The 13,717-nt window shown below is 37.9% G+C and overlaps 1 protein-coding gene across 1 annotated transcript in view; it reads left to right on the top strand.

Annotated features, from left to right (window-relative positions):
- LOC110105064 (amino acid transporter AVT1A) overlaps positions 1–9,626 on the top strand; it is a 30,341-nt gene extending 20,715 nt beyond the window's left edge. The window contains exons 10-12 of the mRNA XM_020834427.2: positions 2,184–2,227; positions 8,940–9,002; positions 9,306–9,626. Coding sequence (XP_020690086.1) covers positions 2,184–2,227; positions 8,940–9,002; positions 9,306–9,398 — 200 coding nt within the window. The 3' untranslated portion in view covers positions 9,399–9,626. The remainder of the gene's footprint in view (positions 1–2,183; positions 2,228–8,939; positions 9,003–9,305) is intronic.
- The last annotated feature ends 4,091 nt before the right edge of the window (positions 9,627–13,717 follow it).

The following is a 13,717-nucleotide window of genomic DNA, read 5'->3' as shown; positions in this document are numbered from 1 at the left end:
CACGCTCATGCTCGAAGGACTTAAGGTGACTGCCACTACTCATCCCGAGGAGGTAAAACAGGAGAAAGCCACCACTGTGATGAACCAAGGAGGGTTCAAGAGACTGACTGACTCCGAATTGAAGGAGAAGAGGGTCAAGGGCCTCTGCTACCGTTGCGACGAGAAATTTGCACCTGGGCATAGGTGTAAGGAGAAGACTCTGCACGTGATAGTGGTGGGAGATTCAGATGAGGACACAGATGAAGGGGCAACAAGGGAAAGGTTAGGTGAGGTAGAGCATCCTCACCTAGATATGATAGAAGTGAGTCTGAATTCGATGGAAGGTTTACCATTCCATCCCACCATGAAGATGGAGGGGGAAATTGAAGGGTGCAAGGTGAGAGTTTTGTTTGACAGTGGAGCTACTCACAACTCCTTGGCCTATCGAGTGGCGGAACAGTTGAGTCTTGAGGTGATAGCAAGTAAAGAGGTAGAGGTGACCATATGCACAGGACAGAAGGCCCGTATTTATGGGAAATGCAAGGGAGTCACTATTATCTTGCAAGGGGAGGTAATTACTCAAGATTTTTTGCTGATTGATCTGGAAAACGCCGACGTCATCTTGGGTATGCAGTGGCTTCAGTCTTTAGGAGACATGGAGGTCAATTGGGAGAAGTTGCTGGTTAAATACAAGAGTAATGGTCGGAGGGTGGCACTACAGGGTGACCCTAGCCTTTGTGGGTTTCCCTCCTCCATTCCTCAAAAACTGATGGCATTCCAAACATTATGATGCGGACCGCCGCCGGCCGGCAGAGGAAGTGCCGGCGACCCCGGAGCACGCGGCATCGGCCGGGAAGGAGACCGCGCGGGTCGATCCGCCGAAGGCGACGCGGGCGCGGGACTTGACGCGGAGCGGAGCGGGGGGTCGGCTTGAGCGGAACCGGTCCAATTCTGGACCGGTTTGGCTCGGGTCAGGCCTGAGCTGGGCGGTTCACCTGGGGCAGCCCACTAGTGGGTTTGGTTTGGTCTTTTGCTTGCTATAAGTAGGGATTAAGGGGGGATTTCTAGGGTTATGCAAAAATTGGGTTTTCTCTTAGCCACCTTATTTTCTTTCTCTAAGTTTTCTAGGGTTTGTAGTGGGAGACCTTTTCCTTCTCGAAGTGGACAAATTGTATCTTGTTTTCTCTTGGATTTTAAATGCAAAGGTTCTTGCTCTTCATCCCATCTCCCTTGTGTTCATTTCTCTTTGATTTGGTGGAGAAATCTTATCTTTGAAGGAGCATTAGGGAAAACCCAAACTTGGGAACCCTAGGGCGTATCACTATCCTGATTAAATGATTTGTTCATGTTCAACCAAGCCAACAAGGTATCAGTGTAGCAGCTTCAAGTATTTTGCATGAATCATTCTTCTTCTGGTACCTTAGCATTTTATGTTGCAGGGTGAGGAATCCTTAACATGACGATGATAGTGTAGATGTCGGTCACAGTTATTGACCAGATTAGATTGAATATTCTAGGATCATTATAAACAATTTGATTGTAAAAATAGCTATCCTGATTAAATGATTTGTATATGGTCAACCAAGCCACCAAGGTGTCAGTGCAACAGCTTCAAGTATTTTGCATGAATTATTCTTCAAGTAGATTTGTTTTGGAATAACTTTTGGTACCATCCAGAAATTCCATCTGGCTGTATATCTTTCTGGGAAAGGTTTTATATTCACTTTTTACTGAATGCTAATTCTGGCATGTGAGTAGAATTTATATTTATGTATTTATCAGACAACCAAAAGGTATATGATCTTCTATGATGAAGATCAATTTGGAAAAACTTGCAACTTGTCTTAATCATCTAAGGCTATGCTTCAATTATACTGATTGATTAAATGTGTCTACTTGTCATCAATGTATTGTATTACCATACATCGAAGTAACTTATTGTTGAGGCTTGGAACTATATCGTTTTTTTTCCTCCTAGTTAGAAATTTGTATGGGGCAGCAGTGCTTGCTTGAGCTGGAATACGTTTTATTTATGTCACTGTCTTCATGAAAGTTTCTTGACAACAACAACAACAACATCAACCCTTTATCCCACTACGTGGGGTCGGTTACATGAATCATTTTTTTCCATTATGTTCTATTAAAAGTCATGAAAGTTTCTTGAGATGAACTAAATTACAGTCCTTTGCATATTTGTTGTGCAGGTCTTGTGATGTCTCTGATTGGCTCTCTATTCAGTATACTAGTGGTATGCTCTTTCTCCTGTTTTGGCAGTTAACCATTCATTGATATTAACTCCATATGATTATGCATATTTGAGATGATTATATGTTTGATTAACTTTACCATAAGATATATGGTTGATTCCAATACCATAGAAGTGCAGATATTAGGATTGTTGAGGTGAGGGCACTTGACTTTCTTTTGGGAGTTGATACGAAAAGGATCCGATCTAATTGAGTAAAGAGAGATTGAGAGAGATGATAAATCCTTTTGGATGTGGCATAAGAATATCACCTTGATTTCAATGTCCTGCATCAAACGTTTGTTGACCCGTATGCTGTGCTGAAACAAAAGAAAAGAAAAAAAAATTTAAAATCTTACTTACTCTGCCATCCCACGACCAGTGCACGTCGCACGACCGCTGTCGCTCGAAGTCGCATCTCCCCCCCTCGTTCTCGGCACGACTTCGCGTTATTAAATTGCCGAAGGAATGAGGCCTTCGGCCTCTGGTTCGCAGCCTCTGCTCACTCTTACGCAATCCCTCTCTCGCTCTCCGACTCCCCTAGGGCTGTTCGACTTAGCCCCTTTGCCGACTTTCCTTCCCCTCCGATCGGAAGCAAAGAACGGGAGTTCGCTGGCGTGAGGTTAACTTTCTCCCTTGGCGCCTCTTCTTCAGCTCCTCCGTGGCTGGTCCGACTTTGCTCCTTCCACGACTCCCTTCCTGTGGATCGGGAGTTAGGACATTTTGATCGGAGCCAGTAACGGGAGCTCGCCGGCCGTGAAGGTAACCTTCTCCTTCTCGCGTGCTTCCACGGCCAAATCCCCTAAATCTGCTGAACAGAGAGATAAAGAGAGGGAGATATTACTTATTTTAATATTATTAATTAACTAATATTAATTATAATTAATTTAATAATTATTTTTAATTATAATTAGTTATTAATTATATTAATTATAATTAATTATAATTAAATAGTATTAGTTATTATTAATTATATTTAACAGTTAATTATCATTAATTACTATTAATTATTATCAATTATAATTAGGCATAACTAATTATAATTAATTATAATTAAATAGTTAATTATAATTAATTTTAATTAATTATTTAACTATTTTTAGTTATAATTTATTATAATTAAATAACTTTAATTATAATTAAATATAATTAATAATTAATTATAATTAGTTATCATTAATAAAAAGAAATGTCTGCTTCTCTCACCTCGACATTCGCGCCCTCCACCGCCGGCCGCCAAAGGTATAACTTCTAGAACCATTGTTCGCTCTCTTACCTCGGCATGCGTGTCGAGTCGGTGGTCTGCCTATACATGCTTTTCTCTAGCGTGGTGGGAGGGGCAACCGGCGTGACACCCACGACAAGGTAGGCGAGCGACCCTCGGTTCCAAACATGTTCTCGACGTTCGTGGTGCACCGACAAACCACCTATACACGCTTTTCTCTAGCGTGGTGGGAAGGGAACCCAGTGCGGCGCCTACGACGAGATCGGGATATTCATAAGTACCCGCTTGCGGGGAAACAACTGCTCTCTCTTGCAACAGGTACCGAAAACCCATACACGCCTTTCTCTGGCGTGGTGGGGACAAAGACTTTACACGGCCGCGGTGTCCTCGTAAGAATCGTAAGAGGGCACCTATCATACACGCTTTTCTCTAGCGTGGCGGGAGGCCCAGCTTTCCGTTGTTTTTCTCCTAAACGGGGGAGACGCTGTGAGGCTGCCGAAATTTTGGGTGAAATATTACTCTACTCGGGACCTGTTTTGAACTCAAAAGAACAAAAGATTTGGACTAGATGAGAGAGAGAGAGCAGTGAACTTTTGAACATGAACTGTGGACTTATAGACCGCCGAACTTGATTGAACACGAGCGGAGGACCCGAACAGATTTTAAATGATTAATAAAGATCAAATTCAAAATGAACAAAATCAAAGTTGGAACCCAAATTCAAATCAATTCAAGTATGAAATTGAATTTTACTTGGATTCAAAGCTTGAACAAACTCAAAGGACTACGACACGAACACAACATCAACACTAAATCAAGTCTAATCAAATGATGTTAAACTAAACCAAAGACTTGTACTTATGTTCTGAACTCAAAACCAGAACAAGATGTGGACAACAAGAACTTGTGCATTTGAGCTTAAACTGCTCGACGCCAAGTAAAGTTTGGAAACAGCAGATTCAAATCCGGATGACCATACTGAGTTTGAAACTCAAGTCTGAATGAAATTGAACAAGGATCCAAACACATACAAGGATAAGGCTTGAATCCTGTGTAAGGGAGTTCAAACAAGAACATTCGTATGGTTAATAGCAACTCAAAGTATGCTACAAGACCTCGATGCACGAAGTCCTACAACAATCCCTACAATTGCATGTTGATTGAGAAGGCAACACTACCACTAGATAGTCAAAGACCCGTCTTCTATAAACAAATCCAGACATCAACCCACCTGAGAGTGGTGAAAGGTGGACATGGTGTAGGGACAACTGCTCTTCAACAAATACATCTAGAAGGTCGTAGTGGATACAACAGTCTTCCATCAGCAAACACAAGTAACTTGTGGACAACAATAGTGGGTACTTCATAAGGACAACGAACCACTGTAGGCATAAGTACAAGTATCTCCTGCGACGATTCCTACGAGGTCAAACAAGTACAACAATTACTCGAGATTGGTGAAATGGTGGATATGGTGCAGAAGCAATGGGTCTTCTACAAAGCATTTTTAGGAGGTCGTATTAAATACAGCGGTCCTCTGCAAATGGATGCTTGTGGATAACAACAGTGTATTGAAAGTACAATGAATCACTGTGGACACAAGTACGGATATTATCTACAACGACGGTAACCAAGATCTACAAGTGCGTTGAGTACAAAGGCAACTCTATGTACGAAAAGGACACCCCTTGGTAGAAAGGGGGGAAATGTTTGAACAAATTAGAACCAAACTTTCTGGTGTCCCAAAGTCTCTTTTTGGTTCTATAATTAAGAAGAGAATAGTTTGGGTGCCCACAAACACCGGAAATAGCAAGTCACTATGCCGAAGAGCTTAAAAGGAGTTCTTTCCAAATCAGCAGTCTTTGACTCCAAAATCCAGAAAATCCTTCCCCGGTGATTGAGAAAGGGGGGAGTCAATATCAAGACTAGAACGCCACCGGATCTGCAACATCTATGAAAGCAGACAGAAGGTGTCCACAATCTACAATGCCACGCCACCGGATCCGCAACACTCATATTAGCGGACAGAAGGCGTGTATAAGCTCTCAAATGAAAAGTTGTGTGCATCCAGATGATAGTTATTTACACAACTACAAATACTTCAAAGTATCCCTGCACATACACTATAGTTTGTATACACATAGGTACACAATGGGGTACGTCTAAATCAATATAAAAATCACCCGCACGGGCCCCGGCGAGCGTGTTATTGGTACACATGTGACGCTTAGGGATGCTGCGCGGGTCGATAAGTGAATTCTAGTTTGAACCTAATCCTTCTATACGGACCAATAGAAGTCGACAGGGTTCGAACCTTTAAACGAATACATAGTTGTGGTGACTAGTGTATTTGTTTCAATACATTCATATTAGGCCTTCAAGGCCTACAATCAAACCGATAAGGACGTGGTACATGTCCTCTAACCGGCGGTTTGCCGCCAAATGGCACCGCAGGATAAACGGTTATGACCCGGGGCCCTCTGAACCGAGTGGTTTTGCCGCCAAATGGCACCACGAAATACCAGTTATGGCCAGAGCCGATACGTTCCTTATTGGCATCAAATCCTTGAGATATGAATCAATAGGATATGATTGATAGGGCACAAAGTTCTCTGCAAGCTAAGGTGGATTCAAATTTGTCCCCTTAGGCAAATATCCAACCCAGGTCTACAAGGTCCCCTTGGACGAAGCAACCCATGGCTGCCGACAAGGATCCTTCTGTCAGGTTGGGTCGACTACCTCCTCTGACTAAGTAGACCAGGGACCATGATGGCCCGGGATGACGGAACCATGAGATCTTGATCGGGCCCATCATCCATTCCCCCACCATCCGCTTTAAGTGCAAGATGGTGTGAATTTCTATTTTTAAATATCAAATCTTCCAACCCAAAATCCAAAAAATCCAATTCTTCAAATCTCAAACCCATGCTGCTACTATATGCTAGATGCACGTATCTCTATACTTATCTAATTGATGACTAGCCTTAATCGAAAGTTCTCTCTCGTTATCGGGAGGGGTAATTAACTATAGGGGCTTACGCCTATAGGAAACCAGAACTCAGATCATAAAGTCCTCGCAAAATGAGGGCGAAATCTCTGGGTAGTGTCTTATCTACAAACCCATCTGCCTTCCAAAATTTACCTCGGAACTTATTCCGTTAAAACTCCCTCGCCGAAAAATAAAAGAAGAAAAGCGGACGGAGGCCGGGGCCGAATTTTCGGAGCCCACAACGTTGTACCCATTATTCACAGGTGTGGGGTCTGGTAATTGCTTTGTATAATGAATTTGTTAATCAGAAGCTATCTTGTAGCCGTGCATTTGTGACTATACAGTTGGGAAATCGCTTGTAGAGACTTGACTGTCAAGTTGGTTATTTTAAAGTCAAGTTTTGGTATGTTGTTCAAGTTGGTTACCTTGAAGTTTTTGAGCAGACTACTTTCTTTAAGTCATTTTAAGGGTGTAGCAGCTATTTCTAGATCTTGTGAGCTCTTAGACCTGGTTTTGCTCTAATATACTACTTTGACTAACTTGACCTTAGCGAGTTCCACACAACTTTGTTAATTTGGCTCCGACAAGTTATATGTGGATTGACAAACTTGACTTGTGCGAGTGGATGGAGATACAATAGTTTCTTTTATTCTTGGGGCTCTTTTGCTAAGGCATAATATGAAGACTATTTTCTCCTCAAATTGCCTTTGGTACTAACAAGAATTTGAGATAGTCTGTTGAATATTTCATTCTATCGTTTGTTATGAATTTATACAATTCTAGAGGAATCTCTAGTAGAAAATATACAAAATTTAGGGGTTGAAAATAATTTTGGGTTGGTTTTGGGTTTTGTGAGATCGTTTACCATGCTTGGGTCCAAGATGCAATTTAGTAAACTTGACTTGGGTGAGAGTTTCAAGTTGACTTAATTAACTTAGGCGAGCTGGGGTCTACAATATACATGACGAAGATATTTAAAAAAAATGCAGAGCTATTTTGAAAATGAAACCCCAAACTCTCACAGTGTCAACTTCGTTCATAGTTCACGCGGGAGAGTGTAGCTCAACATTTTATTGAGTACAAGGTAGAGTTACAAAAGAATGTTTAATTCAGAGATTATTTTATTCTATTGTAATCATTTAGTGGCTTCTTTAAAACCTTTGGAAAGCATTTTGTCATGCCCAAATGTTGGAACAAGAAGTTTATAAGATTCTAGAGATCGTCTACCATCCTTGGGCGTGACATGCCGAGCAAAGGCGAAGAAATCCTCCATAACCATTCTTACATGGGGTATGACATTGGAAGGTTCTAGAAGGTCATGGATGGTTCTAGAAGATTCTAAAAGATTCTAAAAGATTGCAGAAGATTCTGAAAGATTTAAAAAGGTTTTAGATTGGCCTAGAGTTTTCTAGAAAATTCTAGAGTGCTCTAGAATGTTCTAGAATAATTTGGATATTTAGAGAGTAATGTAGGATATTATAGAACTCTGTAGAATATTATAGAGTTATGTGAGAGTGTAGGGAATAATGTGAAGTATTCTAGAGAACTCCACACTCGTGTATTTTGGAGGGAGTTTTAGAATGTTCTTAGGTATGAGAGGAGGGCTATAAATAGGACCATCCCCTTTCATTTGTAACCATCTCCCAAATCTCCCAAAATCCCTCCGTCCCTCTTGTGTAAGTTTTATTGTAATAGTGAAGTTTTTCTCATTCACTCTCTCTAGCATTTTTTGCTCTCCAGCCAGCATTGTATGAGTTTTAGGTTGACTTAGCGCTAGGAAGAAGTGTTAAGGCCGCACGGGTGACTTGAGCAAGATCTCTCCATGACAATTTGCATGCTTTTATCTAGATTTGTTTATCTCACTGCCTCATTCATGTTAGTAATAAGTTTTTTTAAGATATCTCGAGTGCAGAAGCACAATACTTGCACAAATCATATCCTTACTCAATACCTTGATCTTCAGGATAGGGGCCTCTAAGCATCAACCACTTGGCCAAGGGGTAGATAACTTTTTTGGGATGTTAGTAACTAAGCATAAATTTAATCTAGAAAAAAATAACTTTCATAATGTTGACCATTAACTTTCAGAATTTTATATGGGTAGTAAAAAGTTACATCAGGTTCTGTTTTTTTTTGAAATGCTTCTTCGGTTACTAATAAGTGCATTTCTGAAGCCTTGGCCTACTGATTTCAGTTATGACCTATGTAATCTTTCCCACTGAGATGCTGCATGGTGCATACCCATTGATCAGGCAGTCACACGATCGGATAGTGATAGTAAAGTTAACCTAATGTTAACAACAGATTGACAACTTACAACATCTCTGTGTAAGGTGACTAACATAGTTACATTATCGTGAGATTGAACTATCAAAAACAGAAACATCATTTTATTAGTTATATTTGTTAATATATCTGATATGAACGCTACTTCTTCATCTTATCAAATATGAATAATAATTGGTGACTAGAAATGGATTATTTGATAAAACCTTTGGCAGGCTATCATAATGCCAACCTTATGCTTCTTGAAGATATCAAGGAACAAAGCCACAAATTTGCAGGTAACATACTGTCGGCTCTCTTCCTCGCCGTTCTATTTCCTTTTTACGATAGGTATATGTCAACAATTCATTCAGGCTTCGTTTGAGACGGCTTTCTTAATGCTTCGTAAAGCAGTTTTTTAGTATAAAAATTAAAATATTTGTATTAAAAAGTTGCTTTAATAAGTAAGAAAACTGTCTCAAACGAAGTCTCAGTTATAATTCAGGCCAAACGAATCTTTGACCTTCGGAATTCAATGAATTGAAGAGATGGTGCCATGCATGCTTTTTAATGTTTAAATTGATGGCCTTGAAAATGTTCAGGTTACTGTATGCGTGGTTATTGTAGCTGTGGGCTTCATCAGTGCGATTATGGGGACCTACAGTTCAATATCAAAGATTGTGAAGCACTATTGATATTACAGGTTCCGTGGTAGAGTACTAAAATTAATCAAAGCTATCTCAAATCTTTTCTTTTTAAATGTTTAAAGGCTCCAAATATCTTTATGTACTTCATTATTGTAGTAAAATAACATAAAAGCTCGAGAGTCGCTGTGTCAATTTGATATAATTTTGTTTGAGAACAGATATAATTTTGTTTATTTAACTAAATGTCAATGATTTGTTTGGATTTAATTTTTTAAACTTGCTTAAACTAATTTGATTTGAGAGATCTAATTTAAATTTAATCTGTATGATGGAATGACTATAAAATGTTTAATTTATGTATATTATGTTTAATCTATTTAATTTCGCTTATTTTGATTTTATAAAACTCTAAGCTTACATCAGGTGTCGATTTAGATGACATCAAAAGTAAATTTAGCCAAACAAAAATAAAATAAATTGATTTAGTTCGTTTTACCTTTATTTATTTATTTTTATTCTGATTGCAATACCCTGCTTGCACCACTCTACCGCTAGAATGGACATCGGATGGTTTGGAACGTCCCATATCACCCAATATTGACTGGTATCTCGCACTGGTACCGAGTAAAAAAATGACGTGGCGTGTTCTGGTTGGTCTTCGGACGTCGTCCGGGTTCGCACAAAATAATTTCTCCTCCTTTAAAGAGCGCTTTGAAAGGCAAGCCCAATGTGTTCTTGTCTGTGATTAGCCAAGAAAAAAGCATCCTGAAGTAAAAAATGTACGCAAAAGGTTAGGCTATTTATGTATCTTTAATTAAAGCCTAATTGAACAATCAAAGTTAGCTTGGTAACAAAGAGATTACAACCAAGTCAAACAAATTATTCACCGGTGAATTAGTGTTAAATTACATGATGCCAGAATTCCAGAACACTGAGAAATGTCCCAAGTAAATTTTCCAAATGTAACAGCCTATCAGAATGAAAATTCTTCAAACCAAATGTATGAAAAGCGTCAAAATCGATCAGCATAACGATGAGAAATTACAAGCAAGAGAGAAATTTAACCACTCATCTTCATCTTCAGATAAAAGACTACCAAGTACAGCTCTCGCATAACTGCTGCCGCAAAATATCTCAAACAAAGGATTAATTATTCTGTACCAATGATGAATGTCATGTCGAGATCAATCAGAATGTGTCATATCACTCCTTGTTCGATACTATGGCTCGATATTGCTGACATGATATAGTATGATTAGTCTCTGGATGACGTTTTGCATCCGGTCTCTGCACAGAAAAATTTTTCCGACCAAAAGCTAACGCATATGGACAAAAATTGTATAGGGAATTACACCAGAATTTCATACTAAGATCTTTATTTTTATTTATTTTTTTCATTGGTTATGCATGGAATTTAGTGCTGCAGACAACGGTTTAAGCACCATTAATGGACGTGGTCGGAGAAGATCTATATGGTTGGGCTAGTTTTTTATTTCTTCCTGTAAGAGCTTTAATGGCATTGATTTATATTTAATTAGCTGTCTGCGAAGGCCCTTATTACAAAACAATATTAAAGGATTCATGTTATGATTATTCGATAAATTTTATACTGATTTTCGACTATCTAACGCAACCCTCTATTTTTCTCATTAGGACTTGAAATTGGATAATAATAGTGTTTATATATATATATATATATATATGGGAATATTTTTAAACTAAGCATCATTAAAATATATATTAAGCATTTAAGTATATTTTTTAGAGAATTTAAAAGTAGGCAAAGTTGCTCTTTAAACGCGCGACTTATGCTGAATTAGCATTGCTGAGTCAACTAGTTGTTATCAAAAGAAAATTAAATTTAACATAAATCGCCCATTTAAGGCGACTTATGTAAGACTCCTGATCAATGACAACGGGCGACTGACACAATTAATTTTTTTTTAATGAAAGAAATTGCTATTTTTATTTAGAATTAATAAAACTGACATTTTATTAATGATAAAATATTATATAAGTAGCGAGAATTAATAGGGGAGTGAGTTTGTAAATGAATGTTATATTATAGTTAACTTGGTGAATATTTATTGCGCCCAATTATAATGAGCTATAGTAGATGATTATTAATTGTTATCATGTTATTATGGTTGAAAAGTCTTTGAAATATATTTGTGTATGTGCTTTGAACAAAGCAGAGGCAACAATATACTTCAACAAATTCAGAGTCCGATAGGACACCTCCCAATTGCAAAAAATAGCCTTAATTGCCTTCTGCCTTACATCCCAAGCCTTCATGTAGGAAATTTTTATATTGAACTTAGCTTAAAATATTGCTCGTGGTCAGGGCAGAAGATTAACCAGAGCCCGGGGCACTGGGATTCAAGGTACAAGTCCATCTGTTTTCTGATGGTTGGTAGTATATATATATACTTATGAATTTTGAGTTGGACTAACGTTCCCCAACTTCATGAATTGAAGTGGCACATGTATGTTGATGGTCTTTGGTGGATGAAATTTTTCATATGTTGCCGAAGCGATTTACATAGAGCAGAATGCAACCGCCATAGGCAAGGAACCATCTAGCAATCATGCTTTGCACATGCAACGGTAAATTTATTTCTATTTGAAGCTATAACAACATATTGAACATTATTCCTAATTGAATATCCTTGCACGACAAATTGTAAATCAAACTTCTGTGTGAAACACATTCCCTCCATTAACTCGATAAAAATCGAGAATTCATCCTCTACTGCAACCCCGTTAGAGGCATCCTCAAACTCAACCTCCTGATCCCACTGTTGTGTAATCCTACATGTGTCAAGCCTAGATGATGTTACATATATCTTCATTGTCAATTGCATTTCCATAATTCAAATATGGTTAAAAATCAATTGCATCAGCAGAACCTTGCTCGCTAGACCCACTACTCATAGTCGTAACCATCTTTAACATAAAAAATTGATTATGTTGAAGGCCCACAATCTTCCTATCACTGTTGGATTTCCGTATCATTATGTTAAAACCATTATTCTTTATTTACTATTCAATGAAATATTGATATATTTTGTAATTAACAATATGCGTAATAGTGAACTTATTGGTTAGTAGGTCTTCTTTTGTAGGGAGCCTTGACGCACCATCAAACACTTCAACCCTTTCACCAAGGCCCGAAGGATCATACATTTGGGAATTTTGAGGCTCATTATTACCATTGGTCAAGCTCAACTCTTCTACTTCCATGTGCATAATTAGGAATTCTAAACTAGCCTGACATAACAAAACTTTGCACACATCTTTATCTTCAACATGTGAAGTGACAAATTCTTTCCCTACATGCACTCGACAAAGTAAGTTCAAAATATTTTTATGCATTGTACTTCAGTGCTTTCAGAATCCTTAACTTAGCTGCTATAAGTTAATGTTTCTTGGTACTTGTAGAGGAAGATTCTTACCCCTATAATACGTTGACGCAAATTCTGTATCCAATTATAATTCACTTTCATACATTAGCATGAAGTTTGCTCCTCGTGCATACGTTATTGAACTGATATGTTTCACTAAGAAATTTCAATAAATCACAAATAGTTAAATTTTATAATTATTAATTTACACTTTTTTTATTTCTATTACTATATTGATGCAAAACATATAATAATGAAGACCAACCATTACTGTGTATAATAACTTCCATGTAATATACAAATTAAATCGTTAGAATTAACTTCTTTACAAATTATATAGGTTATGTCAATTAAGCGATAAAAATATGAAATAATTTGAATTTGAAATCGTTTTGCTAAAAAAAAAAAAAAAATTCAAGAAATTCTACATTGCCAAATTAGGTTCATTGGGGTGGTTAGAATATATTTTATCCTAATTAAAATTTTCTTAAAAAAAGTTATTTATCGCCAAATTTAAAGAAAAAAAATTCGAATTTTCAATGAGAAAAATCACTTGAAACAAAGAACCTTCTAACAAATAGCCAAACTACAACACACAAAAATTGCAAAAAACCTTGTAAATAATTTGCTAAAATTCCTTAATTGTCATAGAACTCCTCATTTTGACTAAAAAAAAAAAGCAAAAAAATAAATCAAACCCTAGATCTACTTCATTTCGTTTTAAGCAGCCAAAAAATATGACTTCGACAAAGTCAAGCACATCGCAGCGAAGGTAGGCGAGTGAGAGAGATATCCTGAAAGGGTCGGGCAGGAATTTAAGCAAGTGCTAAGTCGTCCGTTTAACAGGCTACTTCCCTTTGCCAGATAAGTGTGCCAAGTGTTTCCTGCCACGACTAATTGACTAGGTCTAAATCAACCATTAAACGAATAACTTTACCTAATTTTAATTTTTAAAATAGATTT

The sequence above is a fragment of the Dendrobium catenatum genome, unplaced genomic scaffold, assembly GCF_001605985.2.
Source record: "Dendrobium catenatum unplaced genomic scaffold, ASM160598v2 fragScaff_scaffold_1024, whole genome shotgun sequence".
NCBI lineage: Eukaryota > Viridiplantae > Streptophyta > Magnoliopsida > Asparagales > Orchidaceae > Dendrobium > Dendrobium catenatum.
Note: the sequence above shows the minus strand (reverse complement) of the source record. Positions and strands in the feature narration are given on the sequence as shown.